A 26469-nucleotide genomic window follows, 5' to 3' on the forward strand; every position below is an offset into this window, starting at 1 on the left:
TGAACAACCCCAGCTCCCTCAGCCGCTCCTCATCAGACTTGTGCTCCAGGCCCCTCACCAGCTCGGTTGCCCTTCTCTGGACACGCTCCAGCCCCTCCATGTCTTTCCTGCAGTGAGGGGCCCAAAACTGAACACAGGACTCGAGGTGCGGCCTCACCAGTGCCCAGTACAGGGGAACAACCACCTCCCTGCTCCTGCTGGCCACACTGTTCCTGATACAGGCCAGGATGCCGTTGGCCTTCTTGGCCACCTGGGCACACTGCTGGCTCATATTCAGCCGGCTGTCGACCAGCACCCCCAGGTCTTTCTCTGCCAGGCAGCTTTCCAGCCGCTCTTCCCCAAGCCTGTAGCGCTGCGTGGGGTTGCTGTGACCCAAGTGCAGGACCTGGCACTTGGCCTTGTTGAACCTCATACGATTGGCCTCAGCCCATCGATCCAGCCTGTCCAGATCTCTTTGTAGAGCCTCCCTACCCTCAAGCAGACTGACCCTGCCTCCCAACTTGGTGTTGTCTGCAAACTTGCTGAGGGTGCACTCAATCCCCTCATCCAAATCATCAATAAAGATATTAAACAGAACAGGGCCCAACACCGAGCCCTGGGGAACACCACTCGTGACCCGCCGCCAACTGGATTTCACCCCATTCACCACGACCCTCTGGGCTCGGCCATCCAGCTAGTTTTTCACCCAGTGAATACTGCACTTATCCAGGCCACGAGACGCCAGCTTCTCAAGGAGTATGCCATGAGAGACAGTGTCAAAGGCCTTGCTGAAGTCTAGGAAAATAACATCGACAGCCTTTCCCTCACCCACTAGGCGGGTCACCTGGTCATAGAAGGAGATCAGGTTGGCCAAGCAGGACCTGCCTTTCGTAAACCCATGCTGGCTGGGCCCCGACCCCCCTCTTATCCTGGACTCGCCATGTGAGTGCTTTCAAAACAAACCATTCCATAATCTTTCCCGGTACCGAGGTCAGGCTGAGAGGTTGTGGTGGTTTAAAATAGGTTTCATTTTATAGACAGCTAGCAAAGCTCACTTTATTTTGAAATGTTAATACAAACAACTTTGCTTTTTGGTTTCCTCCTTCAGTCTTTCTGAAAATATTTGGTACATCAAAAGCGCAAATTTACAAATTGTCACACGTACGTGACAAAAAATATTTTGTCAGTGACCTCTCAGTCTGAACATTTCCTCTCTACCACTACCCGTTTTTAATTATTCCAAAAATTTGACTGAATTTTTGAACACCTTTCTCAAGGCAGTGCATTTAAGAGGCTTATAGGCAGTTGGCTTATTTTTTGAAAAGCATGTTCAAAGATTTATCCTGAAGGTTTATGAGAAATTTCTAAATATGAAGGGTCTGTATCTGCGCTTCTTATTCAGGCAAACCTTCAACTGCTTATCTGAGAATAAGTATCCCTTTTAAGTACTGTCAGAATGGATTCGGAATAAGAGATCTGGTCCGTGGTTGCTTTTCTTGCCACTGTTACAGCATGCAACCAGCAGTGAGGAAAAGTTAAGTGATTATTTTCAGGACTGACACGCTTAATGGCCACAATATATTTTTTTCTGGACAAAACCTAGTGGAGAAAAAGTTTCAAAATACAAATAATGCGTGTATTTTCAAATTTTATAATTTTGATATTCACCTAAATTATACCCGTTTATACATCAACTGGATTTTAACAAGGACATCAGTAATTAATTATCCATGAATGGTTTCAGAGAAAAAGCACATTAAAAAGGTGATTCAGGCCACTAACTGACCAAAACGGGATCAAAAAAGGAATATAAAATTGCCCACAAATATTACAGAGTTGGTTTTCCTTTCTCTGCAATAGGATTAGTACCCACTGCCAGGCCAGGCAAAGGTAGGAAAGGAGAGGTTGAGGAGGAGAACGGTTCTGGCGGACGGTTTGGAGAACCTCCGCTGTTCTCACGGCGAGTGACATGCTCCAAAGTACCTGCACGCGCCTGCGCCTGGAAGACCGTAAGGGCAGCTCAGGTTCAGTACTATTGAGCAAAGGTGCTAATTCCATCAGTCAGGAGGTGAACTGAGTCTCTCCGAGACTTCCCCGCCCCAGAAGAATTAAGCAAGTGTCCTTGAAGAGGGTAGGAAAGCTAGATACCACCATTTACACCTCTTTCATCTCTAGCTTTAGGGCTTGCATATAAGTTAGTAGCTACTGAAGATTTCTGTCAACACGGTTGTAAAAACTGCCCTGATGCACAACTCTGAGGCTGCTGTGAGGGTGCCTGGCTCTCATGGAAATAAGCCTGCTGCATAAGGCTCCTTGACGGGAAGATTAACAACATCTATTTCCTTTTGCTCCTACGGTTCACATTTCTCTACCTCGTAGGCACCACTCTCAAATCCTTATTATTAAAATGCAATACACATACATGCAAGCATAAAAATGAAGGAAAAAAAAAAAGAGACCAGTAAACTTGTAGTTATGAAAAGTTTAGTTCAAGTCTAATGGAATGCTGTGTTACTATTTTTCAAATGGAAAAAGAGCTGTGCAGGTGACCAAATGGGTTCAAGAAGCAACAGAAAAGTTTTTCTTATTTAGAGATTAACAGAACCAAATGCCTTATGCTGGTTGTTACTACTTATTTTTCTAGTTTAATCACTAGCAAAGCCTTATCCTTTAAACAACTTCTAAAAAACCTACTGTATACATGCTGATTAAGACCAAAAATGAACAGTAATTACTAAATCAAATCCAGTTGATATTTTATGTTTCTAAAAGAAGATTTACCTATATCACAATTACCTGTCTGATGGATATCAATCTCTTTTGGTACTGAATCCTTCATTACCTCTGTCAAAATGAGGTAAATAGCGAACCCCAGAACTATTCACTTTCCAAACTGCTTACTTTGAGTCCTAACTCAACCTCATTCATGCAGACAGACTGAAAAGGTAAGACATCCAGATAGACAGAATGAATAATGCATACTTGCAAAATGCAAACATTTACGAGCATGGACATGGGGCAGATGCATAATCTAGAGATCCTCCAGACAAGTGGTAATAAGATCTTTATTGCACACTAATCAACACACATTCCATACACATCATTTATGCCACAGAAAAATGAGTTTATTATTATCTTGGAGCAATCAAGAAATAGATTGTGACATCTCTTTTTGTTAACAAACAATGCAGTAAGAACACACGTAGATAACAGCGCGGTACAAAAGGTCTTATCTGTTTCGGGCTATGTGCAGGAACTGAAGGAGAGATCTCATCAATCAAGGAATATCAAGATAAGATAAAGTGCTGACAGTTCAGGCATCACTGGAGGACCTTGTGGAAATAGCCTTCACATAGCAGGGGAGGGAGTAAGGGATGGGGGCAGAAGATAACGATGATATTCCTTATTGGTATGAATTAGAAACAAATTAAATACCTTCTTTGGGATGGCTGCATTAAAGCTGAAACTTTATCATCAAAGAATTTCTTCATAGCAAATCTGTCTAGAGCCTGATCAGCACTGTCAAAACAGAGACACAGATACCATGTTATTCCAGTTCAGGATTATCTTGGAAATTCAGCACGTTACTGCTTGAAATATGCCAAAATATTTGGAAGCAAAAAAAAGGAAAGGAAGGAAAAAGAAAAGAAGCACCTAACTCGCAACTCTGGCATTTACAGGTCAGACAAGAATGTTTTTTCCACTGACACCTTCTCATTCCACACCTTAAGGCAGTTTCCTTCTTGAGGCAAAGCACCTACTCCCTTATTCAATTAACTGGATTGCATATTTCCAACGTGAATATGTTAAAGTCGTAATGCAATAAACTTTAGCAATGCCAAGCAGCTCAGGCTGCAAAAGAAAGATACTTGCCGTAATTTCCTAAGAGTGCCACTGGGGAGTTCTCTCTGTGGAATACAAATTTATTCTCTTTTTAAAAAAGAAGCAGTAACATTATGGAGATGAAAACCACTGCCTAGCTCTGACTGTAGTACAGTACATGAGGTGCAAAGGATGCCAGCCTAGAGGATCATTTAAGCAGTCAAAAATTCATTCGGTCTTTGTTTCCTGTGCCCTGAGCCACCAAGGGAGAGAATGTTTAAAATAAAAGCGTCAATCTTTGAAAAAGAAATGTTTTGCATCAGACAACTACAAACTCTTCAAACACACAATTAAGGAGCAACATTCAGAAAAATACATTTTCTTCCGTTCTCTACCCAGACTGGCTCTGATGTGGGTCTTCTGCATCTGTGCGGAAGAAGGCAAGAGGGTACAGAAAAAAGAAACAGAAGTGCCAAAAATCAGTAAGAATGCTGTTTATCACATATGCCAAGTAACATGCTATGCTGATTCTGTTGTATGTATACCAGATAAAACCAATGTGTCTCTCAACAGATATAGTTGACAGGGTTAATTAACATCAGGACATAAAAAAAAGCAGAAGTTTCAAAATAATTAGACTCTGGAATATCAAACTTTAAATTCCACATCTAGTTCAACCTAAATGAGTTCTGAGGAAAAAAAAATGTGCAAAATATACATATGCATATCAGGCTAAAAACAGAATTATACCTTTTCTAAAAATTAATCAGAAGTTACCAATTGTCTTGACAGGGTGCTGGATTGGGCTGTGAAGTTATGCCTTTTCTTCATAGATGTCAAAGATTACATAGTGTGTGCTTAGAATATCCTTGACCTAAAACCCCTCTTCTTTACCCAACCCATCATACATCTTCATACATCTTCACCCACACTACCACCCAGAATTTAGGCAACCCACTCATAACTGGCCAGAGACTGCTAGTACTTCACCTGTTAAAACAGAGTTTACCAACTATTACAAAGAGCTCTGTTTGCCCTCATTAAATATGACAGCACATTATTCCTTCCTAAATGAGAAAATCAGATATTTATAACGTATAACCAAAAGGGGGTTGCATCATAAGGCTTTTTCACTAAGCCTAGATTTTTTGGCATTTGCATGCTGAGAAGTAGGAACTTTATTTAGCGTGAACATCCTCAAAGTCTTCTGAGTGCCATTTCTGACACAGCAGCTGGCACCCTCAACAGCAGCACCTGCAGTAATTTCTGCTTCTGTGAGGTTGCCCTGTAGCGTTTTGAAGAGTCTTGATAATGCTAGGGATATACAAATCCTAGGTAGGAAACTTCCCCAACCTCATTCTTACACAGAAAAGTTCAGGTTTGGATAGTAGCTGACAGATATCCAGAAATTTAAAGAAGGGCTTCCAAACTCACTCTGCAAACATTCCAAACATCCCCTGCAACCTCACCGGAGGAATCCTGAATTTGTTTGGGGTAAAAGATGACACCTTTCATCACTGGGCTTTACAATCATATCCAGGTGGTGCTCTGTTATGGCATTACTAAAATGTATTTATAGCCAGGTACCACCTTTAAGGATGGCACTATATTGCAACACTGAGATCACAACACAGTACTGTACTAGCCCCACTTGACAGATTTTGTCATTCGCAATACTTGTCAACAAAATATTATAGAATTGTGGCAATCACTGTCCCAATTACTACTTGAAGATATAAGTATTTATTTTTTCAGCACATATTAGTGCGTATAATGCACTTAATTTCTTAGTCTACAATTACCTGTTGATCAGGCTTACGAGAGTGAACACAGATTATTTTCTGAGATGCTGGTTTTACTGAAATCCATTAGTAATTTGCCATCAGCCTATAGTGATTCAGGACTTCATCCACTACAGTGTTGGATCAAATCCATTACTGACAGACTGGTGTGAATTCAGAACCGGTTAAATTTGATTTAACCATGGCCTTTACAGGGCATTTTAATACATTTATGTATGTATATATATGAGACCAAGGGAAAACAGTTTGCTTAAAAACCAAACAAAAAACCCCAAACAAAACACATTTCATCCTTTTGAGACCATTTATCCATTTTTATCTTTGTCGACATAAATTGTCAACTGTCATTTCATAATTTGAGCACTCTAAAAGAAAAAATTAAAACCAAGTACTCAGACACCTATTGTTTGAACTGACTGCAAGATAAAAGTCTAGATTATTTCTTAAACTGCATTCTGCACTTTGATCAATGTCTAGGAATTCCCTATTCAAATACTGATTCCAGATTCTAATAACTCTTTTCCTTAACTACTTTAGGAATAGTATATTGATTCAAGAGAGGCAACTTGATGGATGTGGCAAATAGATGGGTTTAATAGAATAAAGGTGGTATCATTATATAAAAATTGTTTCTTACACATTTCTTCATTCATCTCAAAAGACCCCTTAGAGAATTTTTCTGCAGAATCACTGAATATCTCGGATTAGAAGGGGCCTTGGGGTGTCACCTAGTGCAACCTCCTGCTGAAAGCAGGACCACAAGAAAACTCTGTCATGAAAGCAAGCTGTTTTAAGACACGCTCCAAGACTCTTTGAGAAGAAAACCTGACAAACCTTAACTGACAAACAGTAAGGTGACAAACAGTACTACAATTAAAAGGCATCTTTTTCTGAGGTTTCCTTAATTGTAAAAAACACAATATGCATTATTCACAACTTACCTTGCAGAAACATTGGTGAAGTGCATGTATGATGATATGACTACGCCTATCCTTCCTTTTCCTCCCTGTATTAGGAAAAAGGGAATGATAACTTATTTATTACATTATTGGGCATTATTTTAAGACCCATACGAAACAAAACTTTAAGACAGGAGATTCAGAGAGTCCTTTTGCTTATGCATCTCCTGTGTTGTTGGAATTGTGGTAATGATGGGCAGCAGCCTGTCTATCTATGCAAGCTGGCTGACAAGTGACATAAAAACCACAAAGTAGGATTTCTACGTGCGTGCCTGTCAAGTCTTACTGAGAGGAAATTATTAAAAGAAAATAATCTTGACCAGTAATAGAAACACTGTATCACCTATCCTAATTTTATATTACTTTTTCCAGAGATCATTCAAGACAAGTCTAGACAATGTTGCAATTTTCTGGCATGAAATACTATAAAATACCTATTTTGGAAAGCATATGAGTTTCCGACAGGTTTGGGCATTGTTACCTCCCCAGCGCCTGAGATTTATAACAACTACTACGTATGACATAAATTCAGTACAATTTACTAAGCAGTAATTCTCACAGATTCCAAAACAATTTCAGTGTCTCAGCTGATACAAGTTGCTGTGTCTATCTTCGTGGCTGGAAACTTTAAAGTCATTACCAAAAGGCAATAATCAACAATATGCACCACCAATTTGTATATAAAATACCTAAGAATAATTTGCCCCCTCTTCTTTTCTCCTATGTATGGGCCATTCTCCTGGCTGCAGTCCTGCAACTAGTAAGAACTCAATAGCGTTTCATGCAATCATGGCATTCTCCCTGCAAACAATTCAGGACTCGGGACTATACAACCTGACTTAAAGAGAAGTTTTGGTCCCATTATCACCCTCATTCTGTTTAGAGTAACATCCGCCAGTAAGAGAGACAGATTTGCCTCGAGTGTCACCAGCACAGCTACCAACTCAGTTCTGAATTCATTTTATCTATTTAATTCAGGCTTTTCTTTATTTCTCTTCATCATGAGCAAGTAAGGAGAAGAAGTAACACTGCACAATGGTAGCTTTGCTGTAAGGCACTGCAATGATGCCAGCAGTTAGAACCTATCAGAAATACCGAGGAGGTACTTAACGCCCTCATTTCCTACAACCATAAGGCAGTCTAAAGGGATGATCTGTGATATGTTGCCTATCCTTATTCCGCAACAAAATCCATGAATGTCACGAAACATGAAAAGCTTCTAAAGAGTTTGCTACTGAGCTGGAAAAACCTCAAGCTTCTAAATACTCTCACAGAAGTAGCACTGACCTTTGAAGGAAGTGAACTAACATCACTGCATGCTATACCCAGAGCAGAGGCTAGAACCTTAGTTATCATAAAAAAAGCAGTGTGTTACAAGAATGCAGGGTCAGTGGATTTAAGCCTACTTAAATCAACTGAAGATTTGGCACAGTTTCCAAAACCGAAAACAGAGCAAACTTCTTTTTTTATTTTTTAAAATGAGTAAGAATAAAGGACAAGGTTTTTTAAAACGAATACAAACTGATAGATGACGTGTATGCACAAAGCTCACTTACTCTGCAATGGATCACCACCACATGTTGAGGATCATTGTTCAGCCACGACTCCATAGCCTTGCAGATGGTGCACACCTTATCGAGCGGCGGAGCATGGAGATCAGGCCACCCCACATCCATAATCTGCAATTAAACGAGTAACATTCACAAAAGACACTTTGATCCTAATACTGCATATTAAAATCTGTCTTCAAATAACTGTGAGGGTGCAGACTCTCCACATTTTTTCCAACCCCGGATAATCATGTCATTCAAATGCCATGATGTAACTAAACTATGCTTACAGGTCTCTTAAGCAGAAGAAGGGCATTTGTTTGTTTTTTTAAGATACTAGTACTTTTATAAAAACAAACAAAACCCAAACAAACAAAAAACAAACTCCCCCCAAAACCCACCAACCACTCACAAGTGACAACACTTCTGACAATCTTGATTTCTTAAAGAATTTTCAATTAGAAATTCAGGTATTTTATAACAGTAAAATATTTAGGAGGTCAAAATTAGAACAAAGAATGTTAACTGGCCTGGTCCAGTATTTTGTGATTTGCAATTTATTTCCTTCATGTGCAACAGATGTGACGTCTCAAAACCTTGTTCCTTTTTTCTATTCAACTTTAGTCACTATATAATACTGTTTACTCAACCTATCATTATCGTATGCATATAATACGTTAACCCTAGCAAAACCAGTCACCATGAGCAACTTAAATCCTTCACGATTAATAAAGCATTCAAAAGGTCAAAATTAAGAGTTCTTCTAATATTTTCCTCAGGTAGCACGTATCCCTGTAAATCTACTGCTACAAGTACACACCTGTGCTATACTGGCCTTACAATACCTGCTGAAAAGTACCTGCATATCATTTTTTACAACAAACAAATACAACACTTGGTGAGGAGGAGCAAAAGACAGACATCGATAGCTCCCTTCCTTACGTCTCTATTGTGCAGGGAAGCAACTATGAGAAAACAGTAAAAAAGGGAAGCCTATATCTGAACCGAGTTCACTAGCTTGAGCTATCAGACTGTACGTTGCAGTATATAACCCCTAGTATCCTGTGACTGCACAAAGGAAGTATACTTGGGAGTAAAATTTATGTCACTCAATAGGAATTTTTCAGTAGTCACAAGGGGCTTCAGGTCCTGTGTGCAAAGTCTAAGAAACAACAGGAACAGCTATGTAAAGCACAGACCTAACAGACACAAAACAGAACTTCGGAAAAAATAAAGAGGGATGCATGTGGGGTTTTTTATCATCTTCCAAAAGTTCTTTTACTCTGTGTCTCAACGCTTGCATCGCTTCAGGGCTTATCAGGCCATTTAAATTGTATTTAGCACTAGAAAGAGAAGTATGTTATGGAAGACAACCAATACCTTTGGGTTAAGCTTGGCAAGGTCGTATCTCTTTTCAGAGAGGTTTAACACCTGTTCAGAAAGAAAGAAAAAAGTATCAACCATCAAGACTTCATAATTTATGTAGTAAATAGCTGTATTTGAAACACATGATAATTACAAGAAACTAGAGTGGTAAGGCTTCAGGTTTGCCTACTGTTTTACTAAACTAAATTAACATTTGAAGTCAGGTAGCACTAGCAAATGTATTTTAGGTATTCAGTTATCATACAATGAAACTAAAGATGAAACTAAAGGCACATTTTGAAAAAGGACAATTAAAATTCTGCTACATTTTATTTATTTCACATGGCTTTATTTTAGTCAGAGGTATACTGAGAGACCTGGGCACCATGCAAAATAACTGCACAGCATTAGAATTAACAAAGAAAAGCCTGGGAGGGTGGTACAGTCTTAAACAATTGAATTTGAGTGCCTGGCAAGAAAATATTGGTCTGTCAAAATTTTGCAGGGAAGATGTGGCATAGCTATTTAACTATAACTTAGCCTGTGAGATCTTCCAACTCTTCTGCTAGCTCATTAGACAGTAAGTTATCATACACTTAGTGCTTAATAAGGAACAGTTAGAGAGATAGACTGCTAAATGAACATAAATAAAAATAAAAATAAAGCAATGTGTACAAGTATATCTGACTCTTTCATTAGGAATTACTTTAAAACAGTATCAATCAATAACAAAAAGCTGAAATATCAATACTCAACAACTGAAACAATGCTCCAGAGGCAGATTCTCTTTCATCATGTGGCTATTTCACATCACAATGAGTTAAGTACAGATAATATTCATAATCATTTAAAAAGTCTCATTACACTGCCAGAATGGGATAAACGGACCATAAATATGAAAAACAGTAAATATGAGGGGTAAGTCCATTATACAGTTTACTACTACCCAAGGACAATTTAAGAACCCTTTTCTGAAGCATATCATCCCATTCGGCATAACCAGCACTCTCAGCAGCAGTCTGAGCAAAGAAGCCAAGAACTGAACAGGCTACAGAAACTACATCATTTCGCTTCCAGAGCTGGTGCCTGCTGCTCACTGATGGGGTACTTATTTAAGTTGAATGTGCAACCCCACCATGGACACAGTGGAAGCAGGAAGGCATTATACTCTCTTTAGGAAAAAGTATACTTTTTGAACAAGAAATTAATCCAGAGAATGAAGAAACCCCAAAATTAACAAGGCACGCCAGAAAATAGCTTCTATTTTAAGCTGCATTAAGATTCTGGAATTACACATCATATTGTCCATAAAGGGTATATGCAACTTTTATTGACCTCAAACCCCAAAAGAAAGCATAAAACATCTTTATATGATGAGAACATGGTCTTTAGTCCAATATATGGTTTGCATTTTAAACGGATTACTGCTGAAGAGCTAAATGGCAATCAAAAATTCATATGTGCACTGTCCATATTATTTTGGATCAGGATGATGTATCAACATTTGCAATTAAGACTATAGTTATTATCCTTCCAGAAACACCAACTATAATTTAACAGGAATGAAACCAGAAGTGTCTTATACAAATGAAATGTCTGTAATTTTCTAGCAGTCTTAATATTTGCAAAACAATTTAGTGGAGAGTTGTACTTCTCAGTACAGAATTCTTAACATTAGTGTTAAAGCTGTGTTAAGAGATGAATTACCTAAAATTTTGCATAGAAAAAAAGTGCTATTTGGCAAGAACTTTATTTTATTCATCTTTCTTGTCGTATTTATATGTAAGATCAGTTTAAAATTCCTGTATGTCAGGATATGGCCCTGTTCGTGATGGGTATTTGTCACTGCTGGATGAGATGCCAAACTGAAGACGCTGTTGCACCCAAGTCCCTGTCAAGCTATAGAGTAGAGATCAAACTGAGATACTCCAGGAGTCCTATCAGTGCAGAATAGAAACCAGAAGGTACAGGAACCAACATTTCACATACAACAACAAAACAAGAGGTCGCAGAAGTCTTTGAAGAGAAGCACATGCTATAAATAGATGGTTAACTGCATCCTTTTTAGGCCCTTTTTGGCATATCCTAGGTCTACTTACTTATATTTTGCTATAAGAAAGAGGAGCATTAGCCTTTAGTTCTATGAAACTTAAATGTTTTTGCCCTAAATTTTAGGACCTCATCTAAAGAATAAAAATGAAGATAAAAGAAGTGGGAAAAAAAGAAACCCTTCTTTCTTATACACATCAGAGAGGAAACATCCCCCTCCCCCTTCCCATATGATTTTATCCTGAACTGGGAAGTTAACTCATACTATTAAGACAATATTAATTCTCCCACTCAGCTGAATGCTCAGCAACACCACAGAAAAAAAAAAATGAGAACATTGAGCTGGAGAAGAAACCTTGATAAAGGTATTAAAGGGACTTAGATTTTGTCTGCTCCTTAATCAGATGACCAGAAATACAGAATCTAATGACAAAGGACAGAAACAAACAGCATCTAGCTGGCAATTTTGGAAAGCAAAAGATGTACTGTGGTCATATGACACAAAGTACTGACTGGGGAACAATTCACCAGCCTACAGCCCGTTCCATTAAGGAGGAGAGACTGGGAGAGCAGGCAGGCAAAACTCTTCTACCAGGTGAGACCAAACTGAAAACAGTGGTAGCCTTGTGCTGCGTAAAGAGCAGGGAAAAGAGAAGGTGGCCAAAACACGACATAAACTAAAATTAACAAATAGTTCCAACTAGTAAAGCAACACCACCACACAAGCATTACCATATCATTTACATATGCAAGACCAAGAAAATGCACAGTAGTTACATTAGTCTAACCTAGTAACAAATATGTATATGCTAAGACTACAGTGTAACCACCGAAATATTTTTTATAAATTGTAGCAGTGGGTTTGGGGTTTGTTTCACTTTTAAAAAAGAACTGACCATGAAGTTAGACAATCGTGTTTACTGTCAGATTCCTAACGCCTATGACATAAACGAGTTACTGTTCATCAGCTGCTCTGTACGCCCCTCCGTAGACACCTCTCTAACTAATGAGCTAATTTAGAATAGTTTGCTCCTGAAAAAAACTTGATTACCTTTCAGTCACTGTGGATACAAAAACATAACTGCAGCACACTAGTACAGGAGCTGACAGAAATAAGGTAGCTTCCTCATTTTTCACTGCTGTAAATCAACATCAAGAGAACTGCTTTGACAACCGTAAGTAATAATCACTGCAATAAAACTTGTTAGAGGCACTGCAAAAAACATAAATATTTATCTGTTTTAAACACCAAAACATTCAGTTTTAGGAAATGAGCATAAGTATACAGACAAGCTTATAATGGATTTTTTTTGGTTAAAAGCTCAAAATATCTGAACAATTGAGCATTACTCCTCTCCTACAAACGCAATGCATGGCAAACTTTTTAGTCAAAATAGCATGACAAATACATTACTGATGAAGTTGATCAAAATGGTAACATAATGGTGAATTTATTTTTGCAAACTGAATTTTTCAGTTGACACAGAAATTGTGTCCTTTAAACTGTTTTTGCTTTTTGACAGATGTCTGCGCTGCGTGCATTTTGAAAGTAGTGGTGTAAACCAGCATTCACTTGGAATCAAGCCTTTGAATCTTGCAATAACATATGCATTCCTTTCTAAGCAAGAGAATTTGGGGGGGGGGAATAAAAGGATGCTTTGTTCTATCCTTTAAATCTCTTTACTATGAAAGGTTTAGGTTTTCAAATAAAACATTTGTCACAGAAAGAACCTGTCAATGAAAATACGCTGCAGGAAAGCAAACATATCAATGCGTTACTGTTTCTTGGCCACTTTAAAAACTATTTTCTAACAAATGTATTATGGAATATTTTATCTCTCTCATTTCTTTCTTTTCTCTGTCTAATCCAGAGATTCTTAATTCATGATTAACATAAAACAATAACTTAAGGACGAGAGGGAACAGCCTCAAGTTGCACCAGGGGAGGTTTAGATTGGGTATTACAAAAATTTCATCACCGAAAGGGTTGTCAAGCACTGGAACAGGCTGCCCAGGGAAGTGGTGGAGTCACCATCCCCGGAGGTGTTTAAAAGACGTGTAGATGTGGTGCTTAGGGACATGGTTTAGTGGTGGACTTGGCAGTGCTAGGTTTACAGTTGGACTGGATGATCTTAAAGGTCTTTTCCAAGCTAAATGATTCTATGATTCTATTCTATGATTGAAAAAGTCTTTTTCAATTTTTGACATAAAAGCTTGGTTGTTTTAACAGCCAATTTCTAAAGGCTATCAGCATTTAAAGAACAGGCTTTTACAACTACAGGAATTTTGACACATCACTGGATTCTTTTGGAGTAACATCATCTTGAATTTTTCAACATAATGTGATTTCCCTCTTGCTGACCAAGGCCACACACATACAAACAGAATAAACTGATGAAAGTACTACACGGACACTACAAAAATTCAGTTTTGAAGTTTTTCTCTGTTGGAGACTGTTGGACTCTGTTGGGGTCACGTTTCTTCTAGGAACCAAAGCCTTCTGGGAAGCTTTGTTTCTTTAGGACAACAAAGCAGACAAAAATTTACTGTAAACTATGGACAGGCTTCCATCTCTCCATAAAGGACTCTAGTCCTTAGACTCTCAAAGCATAATCCTCTGCTGTTAGAGCAAATGAGTTTTACTTGTGATTTTTTGTTCACAGTCTTCACAACAGACTCAAACAGGCAACAATGCACTCACCCAATTCCTTGGGTGTGTCATTCCCCTTCTCTGTCCTCACTATCAACTGTAGTGGCAACAGTTTAATATATGTAAAAATCTGGAGGGAGAACAGCTAGGTAAGAAATGCTAAATGCTGATTTGTAGTATATGTTCTGCTAGCTGAGACCCTGACCCAATGAAAGAGTAAAACTGTTCTCATCAACTTCAGCAGAACTGCTCACTTGCGTACCTTTTTTGGAGGGTTTGGTTGGTTGGTTTTTTGTTGGTTTGGGGGTTTTTTTTTGCTGCTATACACATGCCTCTTGAGCAGACTGAAGGGGGTCTTTGAAGCATGAGAAACAAATGATAGTTTAAAAATGGGCTCTCTGGATCTACAACCTGGCTGTGTTTGCCAGGTTACCTTGCAAATTTGCAGAAACATACTTGGAGCAGACAGCATCAAACTTTCTTTTGACCAAGCCACCCGATTTCCAAAGTACTCATTAGAATATAAACAAATAAATAGAACAAAACTAAAACAAAACCAAAAAAAATCAAAAATCCAAACTTTGCAAGAGAAACTGACTGCAATCCCACTTTGAGAGAGGGCACCCTAAACAAGACTTACCATATGTCAGATTTTTGTAATACAAACAGGTATTTAGCGAGATTTAACTGGACTGAGACTACAAGCTTATTTCACAAATACCAAAACACTGCTGTCGCATGGGAAAGGCCACTGAGAACAGGTGAATGTGAATCAGTAAAGCTTTACATACAGGTCACCTTCAAACTATTGCTATCTTGTGCCTTACAAGCTACCAGCGTCTGATGGAAGGGAAGCCAAGGGCAAGAAGGTGGCATGCGGAGGACATCAAACCACATTACAAGTATTACAAGGGCATCTTGAGGACAATAGCTGGTTCATAATGCATCTATGACACCTCGGTTTGTGAGTGAAAGACAATCTATTTAAATCATTAGGTGGAATCTCTCCAGAAACTCATGTCCACTGTGAGTCAAGTTCATAGTCCTGAAGCTGTGGATTTGATTCTAATAGTTTACACTAAAAGTTACTGCTAACTAAAGAAGACAGTAGAAGAAAAAAGTAAATAAAATACTGGCCCTGTTTGAAATTTGCCTTCATAGAACAAGCTGAGACAATACATGCCATAGGGTTTAGATGCACTAGCCCGAAAACAGCACAGGACATTAGCAGTTGGGGTCATCATTTAAAAAAGAAAAACTTCTGCACACGGAGCTTATTATAGAGTTACTTACAACTGAATTTCCTATAGAAAACTAAACAGCAGGAAAAAAAATGCATCTAAATCAAGTTAATGAGAACAAGCTGGACAGAATACAAAAACAGCAACCCTACTTTTATATGTTGTTTCACAATATATAGTAGAGACATCCAAGACATGATGGTGAGAGACCATCAGATACCCAACTGAGGACCCAGATGTAGCTAGCTGCTAGAAAAAAAGAACACACTCCACATTGCAGTGTATGTATCTTTTAAAAGCATGCTTTGGACAATGAAAACAGTCAGTGCAATTATTCTACAGCATTTGACTATGCGCTATCACAACAGAGACTGCAGTGCCACCAGCAGAAAAGTGCTTTTAATATCTGTCCTTGCCTAACAGCTTAAACCACTACTGAAAATCTTGCTCCTGCTTGCGAAGCTGTAAAGGTGGACCAAAGAAGCTTAGATGAGTGACTTTTAGTTTATAATGGTATACATGGACCTATAAGTGGTCTTCCTGCAGGACAGAAGATGATGTATCGCAAAAGACTGATCCTACACATACCAAGTAATTATCCCCATGTTTGGATTTGAGCATTCGGGTTACATCTTGTAGATTGTGGAGGTAAGTTTCCTCAGAACAGCTAGCAGGGAAGGATACAGCGATGATCCGCTCTGTGATGTAAGTGAGGTCAAGTTCATAGCCTTCCTCCATAATGTGATCAAAGTCTGCACTTCTGTGAAGAAATTAGATGTGGCAGTTCAGAGCAAAGCGGCTGAGAACAAGCATAGCATACTAACGAGAAGAAACTGCAACTTGGATTCATACAGTCAAGCATCTGATGTTTCCAATATTTTCACTACAATTACAACTTATTAAATGCCTACACAGCTCAAATTAATCAGTTCAGTACACAAATGGAGTTAGCCAAACATCAGAGTTCTTCACGTTAAAACTGTAGTGAAAAAAAATCTCTGCAACCAATAATGTAGAAAAGCAGTAAAATGAATACAAGCAATTTTGACAAACACTAGTGCAACAAATTTGGGAGTTAAATAGAAAACATATAGGTACTTATGTCTGCACAAATCTCTTTTTCTGTGGAATTCTGCAAATGCTTTACAAATTGGTAGATTCACCAGTGATCTGTAAAACACTGCAGGTGGATACCACCCTGAAATCTGCTCTGAGTAACACTGAAGTGAATCCAAAACCAGTCCCCAAACTGCAGCAGACACCAATGTCATGCAATTAATCTCACAGGTTAGTCTACAGATACTGTTTACTCTACCTTCTCCTCCTTTTCCAGGCTGAGGACACAACCAGGCACCTTACCTTGTCCTTCTTAATAGGATAATCAGAAGATTACAGTCCTTAAGTTAAAAGTAAGCTCATTAAATATGCCCAGTTGTTTTCTCAGACAGGGACTGTAAAAATGGTCCTTGCGTAGCAGGACTTGTCTTGCAGAAGACTGAACTCACAGAAATCACAACCACAAGTAACAAAACCTAAACCCACCACAGCAGTATGTGACACTACTACACAAAATATTGAAGAAATACTTACCGTGATCCTTTGTCACAAGTGAAAGAGGAGTTCTTCGAAGCACTACTGGAATTCTAGAACAAAGAAAGCAGAGCAGTCAATCCAGTACCTTCCTTGCTGCCACTGATGTCACTATTCCTGCCTTTTTTCCTCATTTATTATATAAAAACTATACCAACTATACCAACAATAGGATAAGAGAGGATCATCGCCTTATGTTTTGACCGCAAACACTGTGGTTATGGCCAGGTTATGTCAAACTCTTCATACAGACTCACTACTACCTCTTCCAACTCACTGCTGCCAGAGAAGGGCTGGCTGTCTTTTGTGCTCTTCTTGGTAACTGCATTAAGATTAGAGAAAACATTCAATGGACTTCTGAGAAGATAGAGCTTGAATTTCTGTATAAACCTGCAAAAGCAAGTTCCTCTCAAGTGATTCTCTTATAACAATATTGAAAAATATACTCAATTTATTCCAGTATCAGTCCTGGGAGTTTGAATAGAAGCCTGAGCTGCAATGGTTTTGCTTTACAAGAATTTAGTCTGTGTCTTTCATAGTTCCATTTGTTCAGTAACAGTAACTACGCATTAAAAAGTGTCACAATGTTCTCCCCATGAACCTTAGTAACAGAATTTTTCTCACTTAATTTTAGCTGTCTCAGAACTAAGCTCCAGTGTGATACTCACCCAAGCTCTCTGTACGTAATGAGAGAAACAGGGACATCTAGAGGGGCAGTATCCCTTCTTTCCAGGATATGTTTTTAGAAAAAGACAGCTATTGCCATACTAACATTAAATAAAAATAAATAAAAATATTTACTTTACATTTAGATATATCTTGTTATACAGAAAATCAGAAGTTCAATTTAGTATCATGTATCAGTAACTCCATAAGAGAAGGAGTATTCACTCGTCTTCCTGCCCTGAATTTATACTTACTACACAGAAAAATGCACAGAAGAGCTTATTAAGATGAAGGGTAAGAGCTGGAGAGCTGATAAACCCTATCTATTTTGGCTACACACATGACAAATATTCCCAAAGCAAATAAATTGTGTTTGAATGGAAGAGGCCTTAGAACTTTCCATACAGTGACACTGTGTAACAAAACCTGGGAACAGCTAGGACGCATACAAGCATGCAAGTGGCACATTTCCTTCCAAAATTTCTGGAAACGAGCTGTTTTGGCAAAAATTAAAGCACACCTGATAGCATAAGGTGCAGCTCACCTAAGTGTTTGGTCCCAGTTCCACTAGTTCCTGCCTTTACTTAGACACAGAAAACGAGGAAACTTCATGGTATTTTCAGCTTCTTTCTACCGAGTACTTTCTTAGGATTTTAAAGGCTGTAGGTAATACACCATGGGTGCCAAAACAAGTAAATAACTAATAACTGAAATTCAAGAAAAAGCTTTTAGCATGTTTTGTTTTGTTTTTATAACTAGAGAGCAATTGGCAGAACATGCCTCTCCCTCCACTTCCTCAGTCTCCGTTGGTCACACAAATGTATCCACTGCTTAAGGAGTACTTCCACCATTTTTTAGCAATTTTGTGACTAAACCTCCACGTAACCTGAATAATCAGTCACTTAGTGGCTTCCTCTGGTAAGAAAATAAGTGATAAAATAATTCTCTATTGCACACTGTTGTAGCATATAAACTAGCCTATAACCTAGTAGCATGCAGCATAGAAGCATATGAACAATAACATAATGCAAACCACTAGCAGAAAAAAAACTCTGTTAGTGAGATCTATATTTACCATATGCGTGCCATGTCACCTACTGAAATGCACAGTACTATTACCCTTTACTGCTCTGTGTACAAAGATGGATAATCCTGACAACTTCCATAATTCAACAGCTGGTACAACTTAAATTACCAGTGCTGTTTGAAAAGAAATTTTCCTCAAGTATCTATAATACAGTTTAAAACTCTAGCTGATTGGTTGCATGTATAAAAACATGATTATATCAGTTTTAAAGGACTCTTCTTATGAAATCTCACCTGGGTATCCCATTTCATTGCATGGTCTCAAAAAGCTGCAACGCTCTTCAGTCTGTCATTATGGGTACGCTTTTATACAAATTCTGGACAGCTCCCAAAATCAACAGAACCCTAACCATCTTCAAAAGATACTTTGATTCAGATCACGAAACTTCCCATTGCCTATCTATAGTGCAACAAACTACTAAATTTTACCTAATCCTTCATAAGGTCAAGGTCACCTTGTACATTATATGTTGACTACAGTCAATGCATTGGCAAACGGACAAACAGTCAAGGACATGCCTCTGGTTTTCTGCAAGTCCTCTAGATTATAGTCACTTCCCCCTCTCTTCCATGGCTTAATTATCTTGTAGCTAGCAATGCATTCTTTTTTCCTCAGTTTGTCTTTTTACTATTTGTTTTGTTTACTAATTATCAGTGACTACACCACTAACTTTTCCTCTCACAGCTAAAATATTTAGGAAAATCCAACAAAGACGTAATACATGACTTACTACAGAGGCAAAATGGTTACTGAAAAAGCTTTTAAAGGTTTGATGAAACACATACCATATATGCACACACCCCTAAAACATATTCTCAAACATGTGAAGAAGCTGTTAACAGCATTTCTCACAACAGGCAATCTGTAAACGTGAGCCATATCTTACCATGCTTCTGACTGAATTTGGGTTTAATAGTCAACTAAAATCAATCTTGAACTTCTGTGACTACCTCTCTTCTCCCCCCCCCCCTAACATTTCTGCATGGTTTCAGGGTCATTTCACTGATAAGAAGGTATTCTTCATTCTGGACCAAGTCACACACACCTACCAGCAGAATATGAGTTTCACCAAGCACAGGACTCAATGGCACAGGGCAGACTATCCATAAAGGCAAATCATCTCCATCCAGGTAAAAAAAACCCCACTATTTTCTGCCTCGCTGCACACCAGAGGGATAATGGCAAAACATTCGGCTAATCTTCCAAGACAGCAAATTCCACCTGGCATCTCCCAGGATGGACAGTTACACAGAAAATTTTGCAAAACTAGGTAAGATTTTCATTTTCTGTCAACCAACAGCACTAGAGAAGATGAAGGGGAACAAAAAATAATGGCTCAAAATAGGCTGTTTAACCACACCTGGCTAAAAATTTAGAGTTGTAACTCGGACAGATCCAGTGGAACTAGCACTTAAATAGTTGCCAGTAGGACAGACCACCCTGAGACTATTCTTCCTTGAACTTCTCCCCACGATTCTTGTTCACCTGCTTCCCTGGGACTGCCTGGCAATGCAGACAGTAAAAGCAGTCATTTGTGAAGCAGAGTTTTGAAAAAACACCTCCCATTTACCTATTCATTCAGTTTTAAGGAATTTTTATACCCTGAACAGATCAATCCCAAACAAGAACACATAAAAGTTATCCCGCTGTAAACAAGTGCAAAGACCCTTTTGGTCAGGCAAGTTTAGCTGCAGTTGTTGTATAAAAGCCAGCAGGGGGAAGCAATTGCTTCTCCAAAGCCAACTGTCTTCTCGCCAGCCACAGAATGTTATTAACGAGCAAATTCATTGCATCCGAGGTACGGCGCGATTGCCCTTTTCCAGCAAAAACTCAAGCCGTGCAACTCTGTCCTTTGACATCCTCCTTACTGCTTCTTTTACCATCCTGGGCTCCTGGGTCTAGTCCTGGGCACATTGCAGAGCTTGCTAACCCAACTTTCTCAAAAATGCAGTCCTCTGATGAGACCAGCCCAGAGTCCAGAACAGCCTAGGTGTGATATAGAAGCTAAGAAACAAGCCCGTATTTAATTCTACATAATTTTCACCAGGTCACAACAGTCACTAGGAGGTAAGTTTCCCAGCACAGCCTGCTGTCAATGGAAGCATAAGAAGTGGGCAAGACAGCAATAAAAGCACAGCTTGGAAGAACCAGGCTTTTGAGATCAGTCCTGTTCATTCACCTTCCTCTGACTCTGAAGTGCGTGAACCTGCTTCTGGATTACCTGCTCTGCCTCAAATAGCAAGCTTGTGCTGTCCCAGGCAGCAGGCTGCATCTCATACCTTTACAATCTCTCTTCCAGTCTCTCCACAGCTTCAGAGCAAAAACACGATGCAGGTACAGTACAGGCCATCTCACACAGTGTGGCACTGAGGTGGCATTGAGACACCTTCTGCACTAGTCCAGAAACAGAAGGAATAAGAAATATTCTCTCTGCTAAGCCTGCATCCCCTCGCCTATGATGAAAGAAAGGCCACCTCTCAAGGAAAGAAATGGGGACAATCAAATAAAAAAATAATGCCTAAAAAAAAAAAAAAGAAAAAAACCAACCCCAAAATAAATCATATCTGTAAAAAATCATGTCTCTCAGCAAGATGATCATCGTCAACCTTTCCAAGAACTAAGTAAGGGAACTTGGGTTACGGCTAGTAGGCTTACACACTTCATAGGCTAAAGTCCTCTGTAGTAGAGCTTCAGAGACCAGAAAGATCACGGAAGGGACAAGGGGTGAAGGGAGATCAATTTTGCCCCAAATAAATTCATTTGTGTTTTGTCAGTACACTGATTTACTATCTTTTATATGACAACTCTGGAAAAAAAAGTAATCAAAACCCTAGTATGTAAACTGCTAGTTTCCAATACCAAATTAAAACCACACATGTGGGCCACACATGGGCTTAGAAATACCAGGTGGGATAACGACTTTTGAGACTAGAATCAAAGGCAGGCTAAGGAAGCCAAATGAAAAATCATTCAGTAGCCTTTCCCAGAGCCCTGTTCCTGGCACTGAACTATAATATAATAATACAATATCTGCTTAAAAGCAATCTCAGCAGAATATAAGAACTACCGGTTTCAAGGACGAGGTTGTTTTAAACAGCTGAGACAGCTGTACATCAACTATATGCTCCTCCAAGGAACAGCACTACTGAAAACTCATGGCTCCAGGATCTGATGTGCATTCAGACAGCTCATCGATTTCTCTTCTGGACTTCTTGAATGGAAGCATTAACAAATGTAAGGATCAGTGAGTAGAAACTACAACTACCTGAAATGTAAATCAATAAATAATCTGTGACTTAAAGGTATCAGGACACGTTTTGAGAGAATGAGATGGATCTATTTGGGATATAAACATTTTATTTGTGCCTATTCTTAATGTTGATGTAAGCATCAGAAAATTTGATTAGCTAATCTGTCATAAAATTACATACATTTTACATGCTTTTAATTAGCTTATGAAACTTTTTTTCCACATCATTGTTCACCATTTAAACAGTCACAAATAAGAATATGAATAGAAAGACTGATCAGCGGGAGACCTGAATGCATTTTAACCAAATTTGTGACGGTATTTTCATTCCTCAAGCCACAGACAGGAATCAGAAGAAATTCTCTAACCTACTCTAACGCATAGTGTAACAGTTCTATACACTCCGGGGTACTGCAGAAAAGACAGGACAATGAACTACACTGATAGTTGGACTGCTCCACCATGATAATTCCTACTGACACAGTAGTTGCTTTTAGAAGCTACAATGAAACACATGTTTAGATGTCTTGGATGAGAACCAAAATTTGCATAATCTTTTGGCCTCTGGCTTTAGAATAATTCCTAATGTGGAAAACAAAGATTCAGGCCTTGTGAATACAAATGTCTCTATGTTACTGTGTATCGAGTCCTGCAGTAAATATTAAAAAATTAATTAAAAAAAAAAAATCTTTTTTGCAGTTGAGTGTCTGCAGAAGAGATTTATCACTATTTCTACTGCAAACAGCTATTTGTTTGGCTGTACGTTTTTTGTTCTGTATACTGTGTGCCACAAAAATAATCATCTGTTCCCCTGTGTAGTGTAACAGCAAGAGTCCAGAAAGATAATCTTCCAACTCACTTAGATTCAGAAAAGCAGCCCTGCTCACAGCCTGAAAGTTCCTGGTGCAGCTGGGTCTTCTATCCATGCTTTTCTTTTAAAAAACTGAAATTCGTAACAGAGAGAAGGCACATCGCAAATCTTTGCTACTAAGCGCTCTTTAGGAGAGAATACTGAATGCATGTAAAGTCCATATTCAAGAGAGAATGAGGCACAATTGAGGTTTTACTTCATATACAATTTTACAGATATACATATTCACATTTGGAAAACCATAATATTTCTGAAGCCTTAGTTCTACAAAGTCTCAAGACCAGGAGTTCACGACGAGCTTTGCGAGGCTAGCGCCTAGCCCTAACCGGTGCTGCGTAACGCTGTCTCTTGCACACGCAGAACAGGAGCACACCTGCCTGGGCGAGTTATTAGAGTCGTGCCAACACTCCAATGACTGTGTTCCACCGCAAACCTACGGGGAAACGTACTATGTCCGTATTTAAGTATTGCCATGTTAAGTGTTAGCCAAGGAGTTTACCTCAATGACTAAAATAATAGATGTGCTCCAGCTCCGGTTATGGCATAGTTTCATAATTACTCCAGAGCTTTGGAACAGCTTCCTGAATGAATACTACCCACAGGCAATGAAATTAAGCACAACAGACACAGTAAAGTGTAAAGGTTTCTGCATTAATTCACACCTACCACGTTAAGAGGCTCTGTGGAAGTCCTGTACAGCATGACTCAGTAGCACCTAATGCAAAGTTCCTGTATGTATGTGCTCTACTTCCTAACTCTGTAAAAAGACAGTGATGTCCACAGTGGAAAGAAAAAATGTGGTAGCAGAGGCAAAGACTTCAGAAGCAGATCTACCAAGTTTTTCTCTGACCTAGTTAAGATGCAAGAGATCAAAACTGTAGCAAACTTTCAGCACAAATTTAGCACCCTGTTAGCTAACAGAAAGTTATGTGCACGCAATTCTTGGATAGAAAGTGACAGAATCATTTCTGCCAGCCTTTAGCTGAAACAAGAAGCCTTATTTATTTGTTTTTAATACGTTAATATTAAGAATAAAATAAGATTCCAGTCCATAGGGGCATGGGGAAGCCCTCTAAGAAAATGCCCTGTAAGAAAATGCACTTCTGACTTCCTGAGTAAGAAAGTGTTATCCATGCCTCAGAGCTATCCCAAACATTAGAATTAAGCTAACAGAAGTTTGGTTCTGACACTACCTAGAATTCAAGCCAAACTCTCTTTGTTGATGTTTACACAGTTTTCCTATAAAGCAGTAAGGGCTGACGCTAGAAATATTCCATTAGCAGTCAAGTTGCTAGGAAAAAGCAAGAGCTTTTCTTTCCTGAACCAGATACCACGGAACAAGATGCAAAGGAGAGAGAGGAAGGGAGAAGAAATCTGAGAGCCAAAAAAGGCAGGTTAAAGCAGTCTCTTCCAATTTAGTTAATAAACCAAAAGGAGAACAAGCGCAGCACAAATTTAGAAGGAAGAGGAGGCAGGAAGACAAGGAACGCACCTCCCGTGAGCACTCCCCAGACGGGATGTGTGCGGCCGTCACGGGTCACAGATCCAGAGCTGCAAAAGTCTCACCCAGCCTCGCAGCTTTATACCTCCTCTCTTTTCCAAACAGGAATAGGTGTTCCTACCACTGTGTTTTAGTTGGGAACTTTCTTCTATTTCCCAATGAGCCCCTGCCCTTCATCCATGTCACCCTTTGCTCCTGGAGTATACCGGTCCGTGAAAAGTAACTCCCCAACATTTCAGGAAACTTGCTAATGGTCAAATAACAACCAACGCAAAATATAATAGGACGAAAGACACAGCTGAAAAAGCATTGCTTGCCATTAAGGCTGCTTTCAAAATGGCTGTGCACAAGCTACCACATGTACAGAAAAAAAACCCAAAACATATGACCTTGGCGTGTGTAATAAGCAACCAGTACAAACAGAAAACCCTCTAAGTATTCAGATGTAACACAATGCAGCTAAAAACTTCCAACTAACAATAGAAAATTATCTGCAATTATTTTCCTCACAACGTAGCTCATTATTTTGCTTCACATTTGTTACACTAGAAGCAGCTGTCAAAACCAATTATTCACGTGCAGATAACTAAGAAGTTTGCTCTATTCTGATTTTTTTATTTTAGTTAATTTGTCTAGTTAAGGAAGAGTGAAGGGAGAAACAACCTTGTCACTAGACATTTTAGCTGGTTTCAGTATCAAATGTATTCTAGCAACTTAGAAATAATTATAATTTTACCACAACAACGTGGATAATAGCAGGGATCCAATCACAGAGATGGCCTTGGTTGCACAAAAACATTTATCACCACCCCAAGTAAACAAACTGCACTGCTAATACAAATGCAACCTCTGTGAAGGTCTCCTGCCTATACGGGTAGTCAAGGATCGGCATTCTTCATGCCCTGCACAGAGCGGCACCAGCAGAAGCCTGCAGCGCTGAACCACGGACGGCATCGCAAAACAAACGCAACGTGCACAAGACTAACACTGTGAAATAGATGCTGATTTATTGCAGTAGAGAGCTGCTCTTGAATTCAACAATGAATCGGGTGAAGACCATACGCATCTTGCAAGTCCCTCCCTCCGCCCCTTTTTAAAAGTTAACTTCATCTTTACAGCGGTGAATCAAATACCTGTCTGCTTCACAGTTGCCTACTAACAGATAGTTAACTGTAGGCATCTCCCATGATTTATTTAGAAAATAAAGAAACTTGGCATCTCTGATAAAAGGCAACTGCAAAGGACTTCAAAAAGTGTTTTCTTCTTTGATTGTCTCACTTATTTCACAGAAATTATGCTAGAAGTATACTCATAAGTACTATCAGTATTGAAATGTGCAATACTTCCCATTTGCAGAAATTTCTACACCACTTAGAAGACTGGGTTCTATTGTACTTCAATAAATGTATTTAATATTACTTGTACCAGTAGTACTACAGCAGCAATAACAATGAAGGGTTGGGAGAGGGCATTTCGTTTGTTTTGTAAATAACATGGCACAGTTGCTTGAACAAATAAAGGCTAAAAGATCAACTGCATGTTGACCACAATACAAGAATTAATATTCTTGCTGCTGAAAAAAAAAAAATCTCGAACTTCTGAATTCCTTTGAATACAATCAGTCTATGAAGATTTTAATATTTCTCTTCACTTCTCCCCTGCTTGATTTAGAAACAAGGAACACAGAGTTCATTTCATTGTTCCTGGATAAACTCAGGGGTAAAAAAACACTAATTATCCTAATCAAAGGCTAATTTCACACAGTAGAGAAACCAAAGTGCGTGCTTTGAAAATGGCTAGCAACGAATGCTTTATGAAGATGTAATAAAAACAAGCAGCCACAAACAGGAAAATAAATCAGGCCAAGTAAAGGAAAAAGAAATAAATAAAATGGAATTACTTACAGTTCTGGTTACATGATTTTTAATGGCCTCATTGTTATTAGCCTGCAAAAGGAGAAAAGTTAACAAAACTGACTTTAATTTTCCAGATAGTTTAACTATATTCTAAGAAATCCCCTCCTAATGTATACACATGACAAATAAATCATTCAGAAGTACACGTATGTTCTACAGTATTAATAACCA

At 38.8% G+C, this 26469-nt stretch overlaps 1 protein-coding gene across 9 annotated transcripts in view; it reads right to left on the minus strand.

Moving 5' to 3' along the window:
* TNS3 (tensin 3) overlaps positions 1 to 26469 on the minus strand; it is a 242930-nt gene that overhangs the window by 109127 nt on the left and 107334 nt on the right. For all 9 annotated transcript variants that reach the window (XM_052794721.1, XM_052794645.1, XM_052794572.1 and 6 more), the window contains 7 exons: positions 26287 to 26328; positions 17008 to 17060; positions 16006 to 16177; positions 9493 to 9543; positions 8119 to 8241; positions 6545 to 6609; positions 3415 to 3498 (listed from right to left, as the gene is read on the minus strand). In XM_052794721.1, coding sequence (XP_052650681.1) covers positions 3415 to 3498; positions 6545 to 6609; positions 8119 to 8241; positions 9493 to 9543; positions 16006 to 16177; positions 17008 to 17060; positions 26287 to 26328 — 590 coding nt within the window. The remainder of the gene's footprint in view (positions 1 to 3414; positions 3499 to 6544; positions 6610 to 8118; positions 8242 to 9492; positions 9544 to 16005; positions 16178 to 17007; positions 17061 to 26286; positions 26329 to 26469) is intronic.

Source organism: Harpia harpyja, chromosome 1 (assembly GCF_026419915.1).
Source record: "Harpia harpyja isolate bHarHar1 chromosome 1, bHarHar1 primary haplotype, whole genome shotgun sequence".
NCBI classification, from domain to species: domain Eukaryota; kingdom Metazoa; phylum Chordata; class Aves; order Accipitriformes; family Accipitridae; genus Harpia; species Harpia harpyja.